Here is a 21,770-nt window from a genome sequence, read left to right as displayed (position 1 = left end):
TGATAATACAAAGAGACATAATGAAGCCTGTCTTAACAGCATCAGGACCCGAAGTCTCATTCCATTGATCCATCCATCTTCTAGAGTACAACAAGCACCCACACTGGACTCTGCACCCAGTGGGGAGTCCACTTCCTTCCCCCTCCCCCTCCCTTGCTTGCTTGCTCTCGCTCTCACTCTCTCTCTCTCTCTCACTTTCAAATAAATAAATAAATCTTTTTAAAAGTATAATATGAAAAACTACAAGGAAATAGCTAAAAATCTCCCTTATTATTTTCCCTCACAAAAATGTTGTCTACCACATTTTCTTTCATTTTTGTTCTCTTTCTCAGGCCCACTCCTCTGTCTCTCTCCCTTACCCGCTAGAAGTAAGTTCTGAGACTTTAACAGCATAGCCCTGGTGGTGCTCTAACAACTCCCCACCCCGAAGGAAAGCTGTGGGTGCTGTGGGCACACAGCAGTCTGGGGTTTGGGGGCCATTTTTAACCTCCCTCCAAGTCCTCCCATGTCAGCAAGGACAGGCAGAAGCAGAGGGCATCAGAACTAGAGAGAGGTAGCTGAGTGAGTGGGAGAAAGTGGTTTCTGTGTCTCTGAACATCCACATGGGTGACCTCACATGGGAGAGTTCTCATTTCCCAAAACAGAATCTTTGTTTTTTCATGGTCTTCATGTTGGCAGGGCTCTATTTATCCACCTACTTAACTAATACATCGTGATGAGGGATAAAGAAGTGTGATATGGCCCTTATTCTCGAGTTCATAACCTTGCTGAAGACAAGGAAAAGAAGAAATTCTATGAGAAAGGCGGAGCTAAGCTGGGTGGTGATGAAGGGTGGTAGATGCTCAGAGAAGGGACAGCCAAGGAAAAGCTGGTTTGGAGAGGATCTGTCCTAGAAGAGGGATGTAGGCTGCCTAGACTGAGTGAGATTTGATAGGCTTCTGAGAAGGGAAGATGTTCCTGTATCAAGGAATGGCTCCCCTCCCTTGGTCCAGATCCTCACAGACATCTTGAATTTAGAAGGCAAAATGGAAACACATTTTCTCCCTAGTTGGCCCTCCCAGGCTGCTATGATTTAAAACAAATGTCCCCACTGTTTTCAACGTGAATTGTGTCTATACCTATTATTTCTCTCTTTAAACATGAAAAGGCTTAATCAAATAATGAGCAGGGACATTTCTGACTTGTCCTTTATACATCAACGTTCCCCTCCCACACTGCTTCAAAGACCTCCAAAGCACTTTAGAAGCTATAATATAATGAAAAATAAAAATTGAACACATGGAGAAGACAGCATTTGTAATAGAACTATGAGAGAAAAAAGCAAAATTCTACTGTTAGCCAAGTCAGGCCTAAATCATCTAATGGATCTGAAATGTGCACACACGTGCATGTAAGCACACATACCTGAGCCTTTATTACACTGATGACAACTCTGGCTTCGGCATCTGCAGTTCACCAGCATGGATGGGGCTAGAACAGGGTCTTGTCAATGAAACTCATGGTAATGTGTTCTTGGTGGGTATTTCCCTTACTGTAGGCGTGTTCCGTTGCAGATTAACTCCTATGCATGCAGCAGTGACCACTTCGGCCTGCAGACCTGCTTTAGCTGCGCCCACTTAGCACATGCAAGTGGACAGCAGGAGCTGCCTGTGCCGGGCTGGGGCATCTGCCACCAGCGGTGGGAGAACCTCAAGGACTCTATTTGCTCTGACTGCACAGCCCTTGCCTACGTTATTCCTTTTCTTGGCACCTTGCTTCAAGATCACATGCAAATGGTTGTCATTATTTGACTGTGAAATCAAAATGACCAAACAGAAGATCTTTGCTAAGTTAGACCAAAGCATCTCAATATATGATCTTATTTGCGGATCGCACTTAGTCTCCATACAATAAGGAAAAGTGTAGACACTGTGGTGTCGACACCCAGAAACACATTCATATTTTATTTTTGATTGATGTACCAAGAAATCCTATTAATATTATCATCTTTAGCGTTTATTAATATGAATGATATGACTTTTTTACTACTGGTATTACTTTACAATTTATCACGTACTTTCGAGTTCATTATCGCGATTGATTTTCATCCCCACTCCTATTTCATAAATGGAGAAACAGAAGCCTGGGAAAGTTAAGTGATTTCCCCAGGATGACACAAGCAGTAATGGAAACTGCAGAAGTGCCTGTGGATGTGTGTAGGCATTGATCCCTGAATAAGTTCTCCACCAGTGATGCCTATTGAACAATATCATGGTGTTTATAAGTACTGGGAAGAAAAAAACCTCAGAGGAAGCACTGTGAAAGCAAGACATGGGACAGGCAGGGTAGATGGTCACAGTTAGTGTCACTTGCTAGTGCTTACTCCTCTACCAACCAATGGTACAGGTCCTGAAATTACCACTCACCCCCCCTACCGGACCCCATCCAAGTCCCTGATGGTCTAACATTGAAAGCTGGCTAGATAACTGAGAAGTCCGAGTATAGGCCTCTGACCCAAGGCCTTAGGTGGAAAGCCTATTACATGTTAATATAAATAACATATTTTTATGGATAATAACTGTATTTTCCAAAGCAAAAATAATTAACAAAAAGATTGGAATTGCTTTACATTTGTACAACTCTCCTTTATTTCCTATAGCCTCTGGGAAAACTCCACTTTATACCTGTACAAGAATAAGAGTGTAAAGGGTCACTAACTCCTTGGTATTGTTATGAAAACTGTTTTTGACCTTAGGAACCCCTTGAAAGTGTCTCAGGGACCTCAGGAGTCCCCATACTACACTGTGAAGTTCATGAGACCGAGAGGCTCTGTCGTCTGGTTTGGGTGCTCTCCAACATCTCAGAAGTCTGCGGATGGAGACCATTGGTATTTTGAAGGTTTCGACATTACTCCTTCCACTAACTCAAACCTCCCCTATCAAGTGAGCAAGAGTACCTAATGGTGATGAGGAAGAAAGAGCTTTGGACGTTGAAGGGGGGCAGGGACAAAAGAGAACTAGCAGTACTCTGAGCAGCACCAGCAGGAGGAAGGATCTGGACTCTTGGGGAGTTGTGAGGAAAAGGAGGAAGGCCTTAGCTATCTGCTTTCTTTCAGGTCAAAGCCAAGTATTGAGGGTCTACTATGTGCCAACCCTCTGCTCTAGGCCCAGAGGCAGAAAGGAGTCAGAAAGTATTCCCAGCCTCCAGGAGCCTACAAATTTCCAATCAAGTATCAATTTTACTCAAGATAGACCCCAAAATAACAAGAATAATGACCACAGAGTCTCGAATTTGAACTACGCTTTATGCTTTTTAAAGCACCGTCACAGATTATTTCACTTGATGCCCTCTTCCGTAAGACTCCTTATTGTTTAAGTTCTGATTTTTAATGAAAGTTAAAAAACAAAACCAACCACCAGTCCCGGAGCAGAATACATTACTTAGTTTAATTACCTTTGAGGAGCCAACTAAGCAGAGTAGGAGACAAAATAAAAGCACGGGGATAGAATTTCGCTCATCCTCTTGCTCAACTAAAAGAGTAAAGACTCTTTTCATTTTGGTGGCAACAACAGCTTTAGTGAATTAGAACAACCCGAACCTACCAGAAAGAATGAGAGTAAACCATTCAGCTAACCCCAACGGCCAGGGGGAGGAGGAGCAGGGAGCTGGCAAATCCCCTTACTCACCGAAATGGGCCCCTTTTGTGTGATTTCCTGCGGAGGCAGCAGTCAGGGCTGCTATATATACAGCGGCACTCCCCCTCGGCCCTCACAGCACCCAGCCAACGCCTCCTGCTCACTCGCTCCAAAATGGGAAAGGTAAGGGCCGGGTAGCTGAGGCTCAGGGTTGGCCCCGGCTCAGCCTCTTCAGCGGGGGCAAATCGCCTCATGCTCCCACATCTTCCATTTTGCAGATCACCTTCTACGAGGACCGCGGCTTCCAGGGCCGCTGCTACGAGTGCAGCAGCGACTGCCCCAACCTGCAGCCCTACTTCAGCCGCTGCAACTCCATCCGCGTGGACAGCGGCTGCTGGATGCTCTATGAGCGCCCCAACTACCAGGGCCACCAGTACTTCCTGCAGCGCGGGGACTACCCGGACTACCAGCAGTGGCAGGGCTTCAGCGACTCGGTCCGCTCCTGCCGCCTCATCCCCCAGGTGAGTGTGGCTCTGTCCTCGTCTCTGGTCTCTTTGGAAGTGAAAACCATGAACAAATATCATTTTTCAACCAAATCATTCCAACTGGAGAGCAGAAAGCGAGAGTGAGCCCACGGCCTGCACTCCAAAGGAGGAGGTCTCAGACGGGAAGCCATTCTTCATGAACTCTGCAGCTTGCATTTTCACCTTCCCAGATTTTTGTATTTTAGATGTAATTTAAAAGATTAAAAAGCCAAAGACTAATTGAGAGAAAACAGCACATTGGGAAAACAGAAGTTGTTATGTGTTTAAGACACAGCTCCCCAAAGTCGTCATTCTGAGTGGTATCCACTCAGAAATAATATATCAAAACTTCTAGATACAATCTGGGTCTGCTTAATTGATAAAAACACACTCGCTTGCTTTGGCTCACTTTTCTTTTTAATGATCTTCTTGGAGAAGATAGGCACTGTCTTCTGGTTTTTACTCTAATTTCATGGTCAGTATTTATTAGCTCGCTAAGTGGTATAAACTAGAGGGAAGGCCAACTCCAAACTGAAAGTTGGGGATTGAGTATTTCCTAGAGAGTAATTTGCACAGTTGTCAGAAGAACGTGCTGGAGTGTGGAAGGCATGGGGTATACTGTCCTCCAAACAGAGCTCAATGGAGATGATTTTTGCTGCTGAGGGAAATGAAGATGGCGAGGTAAGAGAACAGAAAGGAAACTCAAGGGTCAGATGGGTTGAAATGGGTGTCTCAAAACAGAGACAAAGAAAATGTGTCATCTTCTTTTCTACAAAAGCTTAGCAATCTTATGTTCCATGGTGTACACAAAACCAAAAATATTAGAGAAAATAGCTAAATGTTGATTCTTTTTCACCAGAGTACTAGATCAAGACTTTGCTTTCCAATGCCTTACAATTTTCTTCTTTGAGAAGGACCTTCTGTAATAATAAGCCCTAACGTGATCAATTTTATCTGAGACAAACCTTAGCTGCCAAGGACAGAACCAGGTGGATAGCACTGAAGGGCTGCTGAGGTCTGTCCCTAGTATGGCCCAGAAATCCTTAGATGCCTGGTGAGGAGGCGGGGGGCGGTGGTGATGGGAGCAGGAAGGCTCTTTAACACTGTAACGTGATTATTCTGGAAGCAAACCCAGACTGCAGGAAATTCTGGGCTGGTGGGACCAGGGAGGTGTAGGAGATAAAACTTTAATTTCTCTCCATCTGTCTTCATTTTACCTTTTCTTTTCTGTCTGCCTCCTCAGCACTCTGGCACATTCAGAATGAGGATCTACGAGCGAGATGACTTCAAAGGACAAATGTCAGAGACCACAGATGATTGTCTCTCTCTTCAGGACCGCTTCCATCTCAATGAAATCCACTCCCTCAACGTGCTGGAGGGCTGCTGGGTCCTTTATGAGATGCCCAGCTACAGGGGACGGCAGTACCTTCTGAGGCCTGGGGAGTATAGGAGATACCTTGACTGGGGGGCCATGAATGCCAAAGTTGGTTCTTTCAGACGAGTAATGGATCTTTACTAAAGTATTTATGTTCTCCACTTTTCTCCTTTAGAGTCCAATAAAATATTTAGCTTGTGTTTCTGGCACTATGGAGTCCTGCTTTTCTTTAAATCTATTAAAACTTCGTAAACAATAATGGCATTTAGCCAAGTATAATGACAGAAGTTTTCATGACTGGAAATGATGTCTTGTAAGGGGGATAAAGTAAAGGATATCATTGCTAGCATTCTTTTAAAGACTAAACCATGTAGGCTCAGGGTTCAATTCAACTGGGCTAAAGACATTTATGGTTAGTCTTAAAAGGATAAATTTGCAGCCATAATGTTAAACTAGGACTTACTGTAACACTCCAAGTTATCCTTGTAGTTTATCTCCATCATCTTTTCTATATAGTCTAAATCTTAGCTAATGAGGAAAGTCATCTCAGCATCTAGACACTTCCTTTAGATTCAAAAACAAATGAACAGACTTGTCACCCTCCCCTCTTGCGTTCTTTATCCTTCTAACAGCAGGCAATTCCATGTCAATACCTCATTCCTCCAGGAGACTTCCAGTGCAAATAGAATTCACTGTCTTCTTTTATAGAAGAACTTCAGGATTTCTACCAAAAACCACATACACATAGGGAATTCAGCCTCCTATCACTTTAATAGGAAGTAAAGAATTATGACCATACCTGGAAAGTAATATAAATGGAAAACAAGGAATTGACATTTACTGGAGAAGTTTGTTTGACTGTATATATGTTTCCTTTGGGGATATTTATCTTCCAGGAATGAAGTTCGAGCCCAAGTCCCATGTTCTAAGGCACTTTGTCAGTTGTAGGGTAGAGCCAGATTTGAATCCAGGAGCTAAGACAGAGAGGAAACAAGATCAGTTCCATGACTAACAGAGTCCATGAGACAAATAAAGGAATTATCCAAGACTAGCCTAACTATTCCCAGTACTGAAACCTCAAAGAAAGTTTCCTAGTAAAGAGAATACTGAGCAAACAGCATCCCTAGTAGCACCCTGCAGTAATTAAATATGGGTTTTTTTTATCTGTTTCTTACAAAGTTCCACAACGAAGATGACAGTTTCAGGCCAAAATCTATCTAATATAGCCCATTCTTTGAGATTTTAATGAAATGGCTGAAATGTCTTCTCACGTGGAGGGGGAGCCTTGTGTACCCACATTCTCTGACACATACGTATTCAATATCTCTTGTGATTCTGGAAAGGGAATGAGTTATGTATGCTTTCCCCAGTCACCCTACACTCTGAACTCCCGCATTGGATGGGTCATCTTGTCTTCTCCCATGTGACCCACATCATGCAGGATAAATTTGGCAGGGGGAGATATAGCTCCTTTTCCTTGGGCTCCTGAACCATCTCTCACATAAAACATTCATGTGGGCAGCCAACATTATTACAGAGAATGTGAGGGGAGTTTAGATCACAGAAGTACAACAATATCAAATTTAATATCATAGTGGCCATGCTCTAAACAATCTGCAAGCTCCCACCTGCTGCTGGGTGGCCTGGTTTCTTTCTCATTCTTGCTTGTCTCTCCCTTGTTCTTAGCTGTTCCCACATGGCTGTTCATTTTTTATAGTCTCTTTCCTTCCCATGCTTTCCAGGGCTCCATATCGACCATCCATGTGGCTTGTGAACAGAACACGCATCTAATTTGTTGCTTAACCTGAATCATTTTTGAGAGCAAAAGAGTGTGCTATTAGGGATTATACCAGGGCAAGAGGCATGAATCAGGAGTGTTCAGGGCAAACTGGTTGCACATGGTTAGGCTATTTAGAAAAGTTCTTTCCCTGGGGAAAAAAGTCAGATTCTTGAATTATTTGCTATTGATTTTTCCTAAATCCCAGTTCTTCAACCCTTAAACTCCCAGCACTAGTGTTGGCTTCCTGGAGACATTAGCCAGAGTTCTCTGTTTGCCAGTCATAACATAGCAGACATAAATTGGAAAGCCAAAAGCTTCTTGCAGTGCTGAATGTTACTTTATTTGCTTGGTAGGCGTAACAATCACAGACTTTGGACCTGGAAATGATCCTGAAACATTTGAAGCCAAAATACATAAAATTAGAGATCCTGGATGTCACTGATCAAGTTTTTCTTCTTGAAAATTGTGTTTCCATCCCGTCCCAGGGGAACAGGCAAAGAGAATGGTATCCTCCCTCTAATCCCAGCATTAAAAACAATCAACAGAGGGAGGTGGGGGATGGGCAGAGGGGGATACAACCAAACTAGCTCCTCACCTATGCCTCCTCCTTCTCGCCTTCTGCTCTAAAAAGTACCCACTGGAACCTCAAAGAGGGGAAAGGTTCGAGAGGAAAGCAGTCTCCAAGAGAAGAATGGGAATAGGGATATCCCACAGGATCCCACTAACCTTTTTCCCCATGAAGATAAAAAACAATTCAAGATAACCCCAGTGTCAGCCTGTATACCCTATACACACCAGTATTTCCTATATATCCTAGTTTATAGTAAGTCCACATGTTGAATCTTTTTTTTTCAATATGGAATGTTTCAAGAATTTGCATGTCATCCTTGTGAAGGGCCATGTTAATCTTCTCTGTAGCACTCTCATTTTAGTATGCATGTTGCCAAAGTGAGTGTCAGATTCTAAATCTTTTTCTTCCTTTTTCCCTCTTTTCTCCCTTTGAACGTATTGTGTCTTCTGGCCAATCTAATCTTATGTAAGAACCACTAAGCAAAGAAACTGAAGTCATCCCATGAAGAAGTGCCACAAACTGCTATATTAAGTTATACCCTCCAAGGTTATCCCTCATTATGGCTTCCCTCCCCAGTTATCCCACCTTGCTGCCACAGGGTTAGGTCTGGATGATGCCACTGTCTTATTCCCTCCCCTCCAGACCTTAGGGGTTCAAATTTTCTTGTGGGGTTGTTAAAATAAAAATGACCATCACATCCACCTGTCGTTTGAGTGAGAAGACATGTACTGCTTTTCACACCAAAGCCGATTTGATCCAAATGGAAAGCCATAGGAGTTAAACAGAGGTGGGTCATTGGTTGCCCCTTATCTGCTTGTCATCTGTCGAATAGTCATCAAAGACAAGCTGAGAAAGAGAACTCAAGGCTGGTGCTGTGACCGTGATCCTTGGTGTCTCACTCAGCCTCGTCTGGCATAGTTTCGTCCAGGTAGCTGCCAATCAAATGACCGCATCTCATTTAACCAAGCTTGTGTGTGATACAAAGGCTACATTAGTTACTAGGAAGCAGGAAGGTGGGTGTTAAGACCAACAGCTGGCTGGATCTCAGATACTAACAATACTCTAGAATTGGCCACTGCTGTTGTAGTATTAATTTGACATCTCAGGAAACACAAAAATTAGGCACGATTACCAAGGAACCAAAGGTTTAGGGGACAACACAACATTCCTGTTTTCTCTCTTTTGCTTACTCATCTCCCCTGTTACAAAGGCCCATTAAATAGATCAAATGCAGACTGCTTATGTCATCCTACACATTGAAACTTGCAAATACTGAACTTTGATGTGAGTGTGTATGCCTGATGTGCTGAGCATTCAAAACAGGTCCCATGGGCTATTATAACAATGGATTTCAGACCAGGGAATAACATTCATAAACTCCAGGCATTTACTGAGTAGCCTTTGTGTGCCAGTTCATTCTGCCACTTAGTGAGAATACAAAAATAAAGATGGAATAATCCCGGCCCAGAAAGGGGGTGCCTTCATTTATTTCAAGAAACTGATGTCTAAACAAATAATTAGATAAGTAATAATTACCATTATAGTGGCATAAGCAAGATGCTTGATAGAATCAAGTTGTCAGTATTAAATTCAGCCTGGAAGAGTAGGAAAGGTTCAAGAAAATCTTTACAGAGGAATTGATACCTGAGATGAAACTTCAAAAAAAAAAAAGGGGGGTAAAATCTCTCTGGGTGAAAAATGCAGAACTGATATCTCAGTGAAAAGGATCGGTATATTTAAAAACAAGAGAAGGATAGCATAAACTTCCAGCTATAAGATGAATAGGATCTGGGCATCTAATGTATAGCATAGTGGTTATGGTTAGTAATACTGTATTATATACTTGAAATTTGCTAAAAGAGTAGATCTTAAATGTTTACACACATGCACACACACAAATATTAATTATGGGAGGTAATGCAGGTATTAGCTTACACTATGGTGCTAATCACCTTGTAATATATAAATGTATCAAATCTATATGTTGAATACCTTAAACTTACACTTATAATATTTCAATTATATCTCAGCAAAACAGGGGTGGGGTGAATGAGAAATGTGAAAATAACATTGTGCATTGGGAAACAAGTTATCCAGTGTGACCCATCAGGAAGTCTGGAGACAAAGGATTTCAGGTCAACGGTGCCATGCTAAGGAACCAGTATGCAATGCTAGAGACAATACGAGCCAGTGAAGCGTTTCAAGCAGGTGAGCGGCCGCCTTAGTTCAGGCTCTACAACAAAAACACCAGGGACTGAATGACTTCAACATACATTTCTTTCCCACAGTTCTGGAGGTTGGGAAGTCGGAGATCAGGGTCCTAGTAGATCCAGAGAGAGGAAGCAAGCTCTTTCCCAACTTTCCAGCGTCTGAGAACACTAATCCTATCACGATGTCTCCACCCTCGAGACCTAGTTATCTCTCATGGCCCCATCTCCAGACATCACCACAGTGGGGATGAGGGTTCCAACATATGCACTGGAGGAGACAGAAACATTCAGGCAAGAGCAGTGACATGACTTGAGGTGTTCTGATTCTGATCACCCTGGCATGCTGGCAGAACGCAGTTTTGAAGAAGGCAAGACTGGACAGAGTTGGGAGACTGTGGACAGTCCAGCTGAGATATGATGAGAGTCCAAGAAAGGCAGCTGCAGGGCCAGGTGATGGGGAGGGGAGATTGGAGAGGTAGGTAAAGGAAGGGAAGACAGGAGCTCCGGGAGAGAGAGAGAAAGATCCAGAAAACAAAACAAAACAAACAAACAAAGAACCCAAGAATGAAGTTTAGCATTCAGCATTTTCTGAGATTTTCACCTCTTTTCCTGTCTAATCATCATATCATTTAAGTACTGGTATTTCTGCTTTGATTCTGTCATTATGTGCATATAAAACTCTGTAGAACAAAACAGAGAGTCTTCTGCCTACATGTTTAAGGAAAATAATGTATACGCACTAATAAAACATTGGCTGGGGATGGCTACACCACGTTTTTCTTACTAAAAGCAAAAAAAAAAATAAAATAAAATAAAAAAATAAAATAAACCATAACAGTGTTTTTTAAAGTTTGATCCAAGAATGATCTGGTGCTGTTTGGAAATAAAGATTACTGGAGCCTTTTCCACATCTAAAGATAAAAATCCTGGGAGAGGATAGGACCAATTTGCAGTTTTAACAAGCACAGGTGACTCTTTCTGCACACTAGAGTTTGAAAGTCACTAGATGATGTCTAAAGTACCCTCCACATCTACTTTTTTTTTAAACTAAAAAATGGCTTTATAGCAGAGAAATTTTTCAGGCATCTTTGAGAGGATTGACTGTGTTTGGAGATAAACAGGCTGAAGTCAGCCTTAGTAATGTCGCACTGTTACTAACACGGAACATTTACTTAATGCTTATTTGTGCCAAGTATGTGCCAAACACATTATACACATAATCCCACTGACTCATGTCAATGTCCTTCAGCTGAAGACCACCCAGACACATGGCACAGAACAAGCTGGTTTATTACTTGTTCAGGGAACACATGGGGTGTCTCAGCAAAGGGTATTAGCAAAGGATATTATTATAGGATTTGCACTTTGGTTGGGTGACTTGGGAAAGAGTCTAAAAAAACTCACTCTAAATCGGATGTTGTCAGAACATGGGGGTAATTTCATGATTGACTATCTCAATAAGTCTTCTCATGGCGGGGAGCGGGGGAGGGGGTGGGTGGGGAGCCTAGACGGATAAAGCTGCAATTGATAAAAAAAGGAGCAGTTAATCATAAGGATGGAGAGAGGGGGTGTTTGGTATTGTGTGGATGCTGCAATGACTTTGTTTTTGCTTGTGCTCAGACAAAATTATGAATTGGCCTTGCTTTGTCTCATTGCATCAGAGTCTCAGAGTAACCTTTCCTGAAGCTGGTATTCTGGGAAACTCTTTATGCCTAACAGAGGAATAACATGGCTTAACTCTGAAAGCCAGGCCAGCTTCTGAATGCAAATACTTCTCTCTCTCTCTTTTTTCCCCCTTCTTTCTTTTTCAACTTACTATATCCCATGATACAAGTACTATGAAATAACTCAGACTCTGAGAGGCTATGTGGTTTGCCATGTTCATGTGGCTACTAAGTGGACATTCTGAGTTTATGAAGCTTTACCACCTCTCTCCAACCCTGGAAAGGGGAAGCACTCCAAAAAGCAATAACCTTCTCAGTTTGGGACCCACTGATCATAGAAACCTTCCCCTTGATTCTTATCACAAGCTGACTTCCAGGGGCTGATTTCTAGTACCTGAAGTAGACCCAGCCAAGGAGGAGTTAGTAGCTATGCATCAGGTCACCACAGTCAAAACTAGCAAAACATCAGAATCCAGATCTGTGTCCTGCACTAGACTGGCAAATCATATAAAGAAAAAAGAATTGGGGCACCTGGGTGGCTCAGTGGGTTAAAGCCTCTGCTTTCAGCTCGGGTCATGATCCCAGGGTCCTGAGATGGAGCCCCACATTGGGCTCTCTGCTCAGCGGGGAGCCTGCTTCCCCCTCTCTCTCTGCCTGCCTCTCTGCCTACTTGTGATCTCTGTCTGTGAAATAAATAAATAAATAATAAAATTGTAAAAAGAAAGAAAGAAAGAAAGAAAGAAAGAAATAATTAAGTTACAGTGACCTCTGCCATCAAGGAAAATTGGTCAGTGTTTGTGAAATTCTACATCACAGACAGCCTCTGGAATTGCGGAGCACATCCATAAAGGCATAGATTTTTTTCCCCCAGAAAATACATGGGGCATAATGGAGTCATATCCATAGAGACATGAATTTCAGGTCAAAAGTTCAGATTGATGTGCTGATAAATTTAGAAAACACTAAGAATGCAAATAAAAGCAAGTCAGGGACTAAACTAGGACATATCCAGAACAGCGTTGGAATATACCAGAGAATGAAGGCAAACTCTACAGGCATTCCACTGAATGCAGCACGTTAAAGGGATCCATAAAATCCCCTTACTCGCCCCCGGGGGCCTCTTTTGTGTTGTTCTGACAACTCAGCAGCAGCTCTGCTATATAGACCCACAGCACTCCCGGTCCATCGTACTGAACTCGCACATCCGTGTCAACCAGCCATGGGGAAGGTGAGCAGGATGCAAGTTAAATAAAAGGGGGAAAAAATCCCAGATCCTTTGGGAGCCACTGATTTAATTGGGACTCACTCTTCCTTTGCAGATCACCTTCTACGAGGACCGCGGCTTCCAGGGCCGCTGCTACGAGTGCAGCAGCGACTGCCCCAACCTGCAGCCCTACCTCAGCCGCTGCAACTCCATCCGCGTGGACAGCGGCTGCTGGATGCTCTATGAGCGCCCCAACTACCAGGGCCACCAGTACTTCCTGCGGCGCGGGGACTACCCGGACTACCAGCAGTGGCAGGGCTTCAGCGACTCCATCCGCTCCTGCCGTCTCATCCCCCAGGTGAGCCTCACCTGTTCTCCATCCCGCTGCCTGCCGGTCCTCACTGTATTACTGACCAGTGAGGGGGAGGGAGGTTTTGCCATTAAAAGCACTTAAGGGGTAACATGGGCTTTAGCTACTGCCTAAGCCCAGATAGAGAAATGCACAAAAACGGCAGAGCATACAAGAAGAATTCACTGATGGGAAGGGTCTGCTTTATTGTTAATTTTTGCTCCCATTATGTCCATTACAAAGTTGTCTGTAACAAATGTACTCTCACAGCGGGATACAGAACAAAACTTGCCCGTGGGAAGCTGGGTGGACATAAGGAGGCTGTATTGTGAACAGATTCATTTTAAAAACTTGAGATTGTAAAATTGCAACTTTAATTAACAATAGAGAATTGGTGATGAATGACTTAGATGGGTTCCACTACAGACTAGTAAAATATGGAAACTCTATTGTTAATAGAGGCTATTCAAAGTTTGTGTCCAACTTTGGAAGTGGTAGTTGCCCTTAATTTGGAAAAGCAGTTGAATTCTGGTTCCAAGTGACTATTTAAACTAATTTTCACGGAACTATGTGATTTTAAAAGTCCAACTTTAGTTATAGATTTGTGAGATAACATTCCTATTATTCTAAAAAAAATATATAATACTCATTTTAAAAGAATATTAGTCAAAATACTTTCCATTTTTGCCCAAAATATATGTTTGACTTATCAGCTAGGAATCAATGGACAATGAGGAGTCAAGATAGTTGAATTCTTGATGGGCTCTAACCCAGACTTTGAACCTCTTACAATGTAGATGTCCTATATGAAATACAAAATGAGAATGCAAACGTGTATTCAATGCCAGTGGAACACCGCTCCATACACAACATACCCAGCAATGTCAGAGTCTCAGGTTTTCACCTGGGAGATCCCGTGCCCCAACCTACCAAGTTCACTTGTTTGGTTGCTTCTTCTGCTCCTTCTCTTGGTGGCCCGAGCAGGCAAGCTCCCACAGGCTGCGGCTGTATGAGAGAGAGGACCACAAAGGCCTCATGACGGAGTTGAGCGAGGACTGCTCCTGCATCCAGGACCGCTTCCACCTGAGTGAGGTCCGCTCCCTCCACGTGCTGGAGGGCTGCTGGGTCCTCTACGAGCTTCCCAACTACCAGGGGCGGCAGTACCTGCTGAGGCCCCAAGAGTACAGGCGCTACCACGACTGGGGGGCCATGGATGCTAAGGCAGGCTCTTTGCGGAGGGCGGTGGATTTATACTGAAATAGGTTCGCACTACCATTTTCTCAATTTGGAACCTAATAAAGTATTTAGTCTGTATTGTTGGCAATTGCTGACTTCTGTTTTTCTTTCACTGTGTGCCAATTAATTCACCTGTAAATGCTCCCTGCTAAAGGCTGAGGAGTGACTAAGTGGGGAAGGGTCAGTTCTAGAAGCTTTGCAAGGTAGAATGAGTCTGAAACAGGCTCAGAAGGAGGGGCAGAAAGAGGAGTTAGCCTGTGTAAGAAAGAAAGGGAGGTCAACATAGCAAAATGGGAGAGGGTGACTAGTGAGGAAGGAGGCGTTCCATGGAGGGCCCTGAGGAACAGCATTCTAGGAGTTTCCTTCTCACCCAGCAGGTGACTGGAAGCCATAGAGGGTCACAGACAAGCAGTGAAGAGAACCCCACCTGGCAAAAAGCCTGATGAGACTACATAAGGAATTGCAGTATTGTTTACTTTGGAACACAGGATGACGTAACTAAGGCCAGGCTGCCATTGGACATTGCCGTACTTTTGGATCTGTTAAAGATCTCCCCTCCTATTCTAAAATACCTCCTTACCTGAGTGCACCAGTGTATATTCCCTGGGCCAAGCCCTCCATGAAGTGCAGATAATACAAATAAATCAATGAGATATATGTTACTATTTTAAATACATTTTGATTTTTTAAAGATTTTATTTATGTATGTATTTGTTTGAGAGAGAGAGCACGCAGGAGAGAGAGTGATCAGAGGGGAGCAGCAGGGGGAGAGGAGAAGCAGACTCCACACTGAGCAGGGAGTCCGACATGGGGCTCCATCCCAGGACCCTGGGATCATGACCCGAGCTGAAGACAGATGCTTAACCCACTGAGCCACCCAGGTGCCCTTAAGTAGACTTCAGTTAAAGCAAAATCTGCTTGCTCACAAGCAAAGTCCTGCAAGTTTAAAAAAAAAATTAAAAATCTTTCCATCATTAGAGAACTTATTTTTAAAATTTTTCCTCCAAAATAAAAGCCTCCTATAATCCTACTACTTTACAAATTCTATAAAGAAGTGGAGAGGGTCCTTCTGATCCCACTCTTCATTGTTAACCCTTCTTTACACTTGGTGGGCACCATTCTTGAATTTTCTCCTTCTATATATCTCGCGAAACATTCTTTTTATTTATTTACTTACTTATTTGCATGTAGAATCATACTGTACATATTGGTCTGCAACTTGCTTTTTTTTTTTTTAAAGATTTTATTTATTTGACAGAGAGAGATCACAAGTGGGCAGACAGGCAAGCAGAGAGAGAGAGAGAGAGAGGAGGAAGCAGGCTCCCTGCAGAGCAGAGAGCCCAATGTGGGACTCGATCCCAGGACCCTGAGATCATGACCTGAGCTGAAGGCAGAGGCTTAACCACTGAGCCACCCAGGTGCCCCTGCAACTTGCTTTTAACATACAAAATGATACAGACATAGATCTAGGTCAGCACCTTCTTCTGTTTAATGGACTGCATTGTGTTCCATTATTTGAAGTTTCCCTAGATTATGTTAGCATTTACCCATTGGTAATTGGACTTGTCCAATGCTCCTTTTACAAACAAGGCTGCAAAGAATATCATTGTCTGTATACCTTTATCTACACGAGCCATAAATTTTAGAGGATAGAGACCTAGAAGTGAGATTGCCCAATGATAACACAAGAGATTTTTAATTGTAATAGACTCTGCTCAATTGTTAGCCATCAAAGATCCTAACTTCTTTGAGTTAGTATCTTTACCATTTACCAGGCACCTACAATGAGCCTGTCATGTGTAGAATTGGGGATGAAAAAAACAACCAAAACAAATAAAAGGCATTGTCCCCACCACCACGGAGCCCTACACAGAGATAATATGAAATACATACACTAAACAGTAAGCATGTAGTCACTTTTTAAAGTCAAGTACTTTCTCAAGTACAAAATAATACATATGTAAACACTTCCATCAAGTACTTTCATTTAGTACTTTAAAGTCATCCCAAGACAAATTTCTGGGGGAAACAAATGGAGTAATATTTATTTACATATTTCTTATGATACCAAATGATTTAAATCATGATATCAAATCATATGGTTCTCAGTATTTTGGATTTCCCAGACCAGTTTTCTTTAAACAGAGACCAACATAGGATTGCCTATTTTTATTTCACCAAGCAAGGACTTTTAAGATTAAAAAGAAAACAACAAAACTGTAAAACTAAGCACCATCTAGTCATACATCATTTTGTAAAAGAAGAGACATTTACAAAAGGATATTTTAACACCAAATACACAAGTTCCTAATAAAGTATGACTCAGACCAAGGAAGAACGCTTGGGAATTTGCTCTGATGTACAGTGTTTTCTTTTGGCAAAAACTGAGCAGAGTTTGAAGACGCTTATTTGAGGTTGCAGCTCAATGCCTTCAGGGACCAGAGAGATAATGTAAATGAGCAAACAACTTCTTTAAAGACCACAAGGAGTGATGAAAAGTATGGTGAGCTGCGGAAAGTGCAAACCAACCCACAGCATCCTGGAGAACATCTAAACATTGTGCCGGTCAAATAAAATACATCTTGGTTCCACAGCCCTCGGGGCTGCCAGTTCTTATTTCCACGCTCGTGTCAAAGCTGGGGAGAGTCATCATCAAGGACAGCACGGGATTTCCAGTGCACCCTCTCCCCCCATGAAATGACTTGCTCTCATGTTAAGCCCACAGAACCCAGCCATGGAGTCTGGGAACATGAGATGATGAAACAATGCACGTAGCAATGACTACGGTGAAATTTTCTCTCCATCCTAGTGGAAATGAGACTTAGAGTCATAAAATATTTTGAGTTCTAGAAGATAAGGAAAATGGTATTTCTTATATACTTCATTTTGGAGACTGACATTTATAGCAGCTACAGAAATCTTTGACTCTGTAGGCAGCAAAACTCTAACCTGAATTCCTGTTTTTTGTCTTCACTTTTGTTTGAAAGCATCTGAATATTTAGGAGTGACCAGTTCCTTGCTGGACTAGAGCTCAGGATGAGGGTACCTCACACTTACCTCTTATTCTCCTTCCAAAGACTGTCCCCATCAGTCATTCCAGGCAACTCATATAGAACTCTGCTTTAGGGCTATATGTGGAAGGATTCTCGAGTCTTAACTTCTGTTCACTTAGCACACTAAGTGCAACTTGGGGCTTTCGTTGAACACACACTTGTCAATGATGGAATTTTTGTAAAGCTTTAAAATCAAGCCACATTTTGGTCCAAACCATTCAGTTTTCAGCTCGATGAAAACTGTGAGTTGTTTTTTGTTTTTTTCTTTCTTTTTTCTTTTCCCCAAGCTGAAATAAAGCCTTTTCTCTTTTTAGAACCCAGAGTCCCCAAGTTTTGGCTCTCCAGATGTATCCCAATTCTGTAATTGCACGTAGGCTGTGGTGGTGGTGGTACCCCCAGTCATCCCCACGCTGCTCTCCTAAATCTTCTTTGTGACTCTGCATTCACTTCTTTCTCACATTTTACTGTTTTTATCAATCAACACTCTCCCCACAGAAACAACTCTGAGCAAAATGACAATTCCAAAATTTTTACTTTATTAATTATTATTTTTTAAATGGTTAATTAAAATGATGTAGGGTTGGTTTTTTTTTTTTAATTCTTTTGATTTGGGCTGTTTACTTTCCACTCTGTAAACAGAAGTAATTTTGCAAACATGTGTCTATCTATAGTGGATAACAAGAACTGAAATTATCATATGTACGTAGTTGGTGTTTTATTTAAAAATACTAACTTACAAAGACTTATGACCCAAAGTCAAGACAAAGTATTTCCACGAGACAACACAGGACTGTGAATAATTCTTTGAACATGACCTAAAGGCATAGGTTATCTTCCACTCCAGTGCTCCTTCCAGTCCATCAAACTATTCTTTCTAGCCTAGTAAACACTTTCTAAAGTCTTCCTAGAGTCTCAGCTTCCAGATTTATTCCTTCCTCTCCCCACACCATTTTAGCCGTAGCTCCTCTTTGTGTTCATGCAATGAATCTCTTTTGAGTCAAAAGCTTTGTGTACTCTTGTTCCCCAAAGGAAAAAGTGTATCTAGATTCCTACTAAAAATGGGTTTCTCAGGAATTTGGTTTTATTTTATAATAACCTGAGAGGTAAGTAATCAATTTTGTGTTCTAACTTTTTCTTATTTCCTCCAAATTAGAAATTTCCCTTTTAGTTTTTTCTGAGAAAAAAAAAAAAAGAGTTCTTAAAACTCTTCTCCCTTTTGAATTACAATTAGCCAAGAAAAAAACATCTAATCCTCCGTTTACTTCTATACACTGTAACGAATTCAGTCTACTTCTAGGCTGTAACAAACTCAGACCAAATACTGAATATTCATGCTTGCTGGGATTTTGTTTGTTTGTTTGTTTGATTGATTGGTTGGTTGGTTGGTTGGTTGGTTTTTGTTTTTGTTTTTACCATACTGCGAGTTTGAAGTTCTGTGAATTCCCTTGGTAAAACATTCCAATTTCTTATACACTTTAATAAGAAAATTCTCTTAAAGGACTAAGTTGAAATTATCAACATTCCATTAATGTCATTTTCTTCCTATTAACAATTAGTACTGAACATTGTGGCACACATGTTCCTTGACAGTTCTGATAGATTAATTTTATATTTACTATATATTTTTGCTTTTTTATTGCTCCCTCATTTACATGTTTTTGTTTTCCCCCAACCCATAAAAATAAAAGTGTAGACTATATATGAAATGGCTGAAGCTCTATTTCTATTATTAAATCAACCATGTTCCAAATTACTTTTTTTTTTTTTCCAAACTGTCTCAACAGCATCAGCCAGTGATAGCAACCTGAACATTCCAGAGAGAATGGGACCAAAACCCACAATGAGCCCCATGGACTAGAACAGCAAAAAGAAAAAAGAGCACATGAAAATCCCCTCCTCACCCCGCCGGGCCCCTTTTGTGTTGTTCCTGCCAACGCAGCAGCCTCCTGCTATATAGACGCGCGCCACCGCGGCCCATCACTGACCTCCATCACCAGCCATGGGGAAGGTGAGTCCAGCGCAGCCGCAGGCCAGGAGGGGCCCCCGCACGCTGGGGCCTGGGGCCAGGCCTCTGAGCCTTTCCCTCCCTTGCCTTGCAGATCACTTTCTACGAGGACCGGGGCTTCCAGGGCCGCCACTATGAGTGCAGCAGTGACCACTCCAACCTGCAGCCCTACTTCAGCCGCTGCAACTCGGTGCGCGTGGACAGCGGCTGCTGGATGCTCTATGAGCAGCCCCAACTACGCGGGCTGCCAGTACTTCCTGCGGCGCGGGGACTACCCGGACTACCAGCAGTGGATGGGCCTCAGCGACTCGGTCCGCTCCTGCCGCCTCATCCCGCACGTGAGTCCAGCTCCCTATCAGGACACAGAATGGAGAGTTTCAAGCAAAGCTTAAACATATGGAGTAGTGATCATCCTGAATAATTGAGGGTTTGGACACAAGACAAGCTATGGTAGACCAGATCCATGTAGTTGGCCCCAAATAAAAGCAATTAATGGTACCCCGGGTACCTATTAATCCACAAATATTTAGTAAGAATGTGTTGGCTGCCGTGGGCATAGTTCCCATCTTGGAATCACTTACAGTGGAGTTGTAGAAAAACCACTAATATCCCATAGAAGAATAATTATGTGCGTGAATAGGGGGTAGTTACAGAGCAGATAGGAGTTGAAAAAGAAACTTTCGCAGGGGACCATTTTTTTAAGAGCTCTCTCTCTTTTGCTCCCCACTTGTATATTTTGGTTTACCCCACCTACACAAGTGAAAGGACTTTCTCTCAATGGAGAGCAACACAGAGAAATTTTATGCACGTACCCACATACATTTCAAATATGTGTTTTAAAATGCTAAGGTTTTTGAAAAATTAGGCCTGGAGCTTACTGATTTTTCTTTCTCATTTTTCCTCATTCTATTCCTAAGTTATTAAATGAGAATCAGTTATTGTCTGAGAGACTTAAGACATTTAACTTTGGCTTTCCACAGAAACAGAAATATCCAAATCCGTGGTGATTTTTCCAAGATTTATCTTAAACCAAAAGCAAGGCCATTGATTTCATGAACTCACTTTACTGTTCAAACACACATGCTTGAAAAATGAAAAATATCTCTTCAAAATGGCAAAAATAATAATACACTGTTCAAGGTTTGAGTTTCTCTCTGGTGTGGTATACTGAGCATGGTCAGTATTTCATCCTGAGAAATATTTATATATATATATAAACAGTGAAATTTCCTTCTTAATTCTTTCTATCATACTTCACGGTCTTGAAAGGGTAGTGAATCTCCGCCTTTGAAAATGGGGAATATATAAATATTGAGAATTAGTTGAGGCTTATCCTATATTTCAAAATAGCTTGAGCTGGACTGCATGAATGTGTTGCAACCATGTCATGCCTTGCTTTCCTCCTCTTTCCATCTCTGGATGGGCCAGGCCGGCTCTCACAGGATCAAACTCTATGAGAGGGAAGATTACAGAGGCCAGATGATGGAGTTCACGGAGGACTGCTCCTCTCTTCAGGACCGCTTCCACTTCAATGAGATTTACTCCCTCAACGTGCTGGAGGGCTCCTGGGTCCTCTACGAGCTGCCCAACTACCAGGGGCGGCAGTACCTGCTGAGACCGGGGGACTATAGGCGCTACCACGACTGGGGGGCCCCGAATGCCCGAGTGGGCTCATTGAGGAGAGTCATGGATTACTACTGAAATAAGTTCCTCATCATTTCTCAATCTGGAAACTAATAAAATATTTTCTGTGTGTTATTGGCATTGGTTTGCTTGTGTTTTTCTTTTGTCCTCCCCTTACTCTTTACACACACACACACACACAACACAAGTGGAAACCAAAATGTGTGATCCAATACAAATAAATAAAACACACCTCTCACAATAAAAACATGCCTTTGTATTAAGAAGAACGTTACAGTTTTAGAATACTTTTTATACTTTGTATACTTTTATAATATATTATATCATTTGATTCTCTGGTCTTTAAACAAGTTGCTGCTTCAAACCAGATTATTAAAAATCTGTTTAGATTTTAGTTTTTCTCTGAAGAGGGAGGATCTAAAAAGCTAAGGTTCAGAGATAATGTGACCCACTTTTTAAAGCAAGGATTCTGAAGCCGGGTACCATGATGGGCTTTAGAAAGTTTTCAAATCCCCTAAACTGTATGTAAAGGTTGAGATCA

At 42.2% G+C, this 21,770-nt stretch overlaps 3 protein-coding genes and 1 non-coding gene across 6 annotated transcripts; 3 read left to right on the top strand and 1 right to left on the bottom strand.

The window, feature by feature from the left end:
* Positions 1–3,788: 3,788 nt before the first annotated feature.
* LOC125095368 (gamma-crystallin B) lies at positions 3,789–5,657 on the top strand. 2 transcript variants are annotated; one of them, XM_047721696.1, is made up of 3 exons: positions 3,789–3,797; positions 3,893–4,135; positions 5,382–5,657. In XM_047721696.1, exons 1-3 carry the CDS (start codon positions 3,789–3,791, stop codon positions 5,655–5,657), a joined length of 528 nt encoding a protein of 175 aa, XP_047577652.1. The 2 variants fall into 2 exon arrangements, with proteins under 2 accessions (XP_047577652.1, XP_047577650.1); XM_047721694.1 differs by having other exon boundaries at positions 3,893–4,141.
* Positions 5,658–8,143: 2,486 nt separating this feature from the next.
* On the bottom strand, positions 8,144–8,249 carry LOC125096626 (U6 spliceosomal RNA). The gene has a single exon (XR_007126300.1). It is a non-coding gene; the product is annotated as a U6 spliceosomal RNA (small nuclear RNA).
* A 4,708-nt stretch (positions 8,250–12,957) lies between these two features.
* On the top strand, positions 12,958–14,548 carry LOC125095369 (gamma-crystallin C). Of its 2 annotated transcripts, none has more exons than XM_047721698.1 (3): positions 12,958–12,966; positions 13,058–13,300; positions 14,276–14,548. In XM_047721698.1, the coding sequence occupies exons 1-3, from the start codon at positions 12,958–12,960 to the stop codon at positions 14,546–14,548; spliced, it is 525 nt and encodes a 174-aa protein (XP_047577654.1). The 2 variants fall into 2 exon arrangements, with proteins under 2 accessions (XP_047577654.1, XP_047577653.1); XM_047721697.1 differs by having other exon boundaries at positions 14,273–14,548.
* Positions 14,549–19,579: 5,031 nt separating this feature from the next.
* LOC125095365 (gamma-crystallin D-like) lies at positions 19,580–21,286 on the top strand. Its single transcript, XM_047721693.1, is given in 4 exon segments — positions 19,580–19,588; positions 19,680–19,814; positions 19,816–19,923; positions 21,014–21,286. Coding segments are annotated over 4 exon segments (525 nt in total).
* The last annotated feature ends 484 nt before the right edge of the window (positions 21,287–21,770 follow it).

This window comes from Lutra lutra, chromosome 3 (assembly GCF_902655055.1).
Source record: "Lutra lutra chromosome 3, mLutLut1.2, whole genome shotgun sequence".
NCBI classification, from domain to species: Eukaryota; Metazoa; Chordata; class Mammalia; order Carnivora; family Mustelidae; genus Lutra; species Lutra lutra.
Note: the sequence above shows the minus strand (reverse complement) of the source record. Positions and strands in the feature narration are given on the sequence as shown.

Bases quoted from the DNA above. Each gene is read 5' to 3' on its own strand.
- LOC125095368 (XM_047721694.1), top strand. The intron at 4,142-5,381 runs GTGGCTCTGTCC...CTGCCTCCTCAG, and splicing joins GCCTCATCCCCCAGGTGAGT to CACTCTGGCACATTCAGAAT.
- LOC125095369 (XM_047721697.1), top strand. The intron at 13,301-14,272 runs GTGAGCCTCACC...TGGTGGCCCGAG, and splicing joins CCTGCCGTCTCATCCCCCAG to CAGGCAAGCTCCCACAGGCT.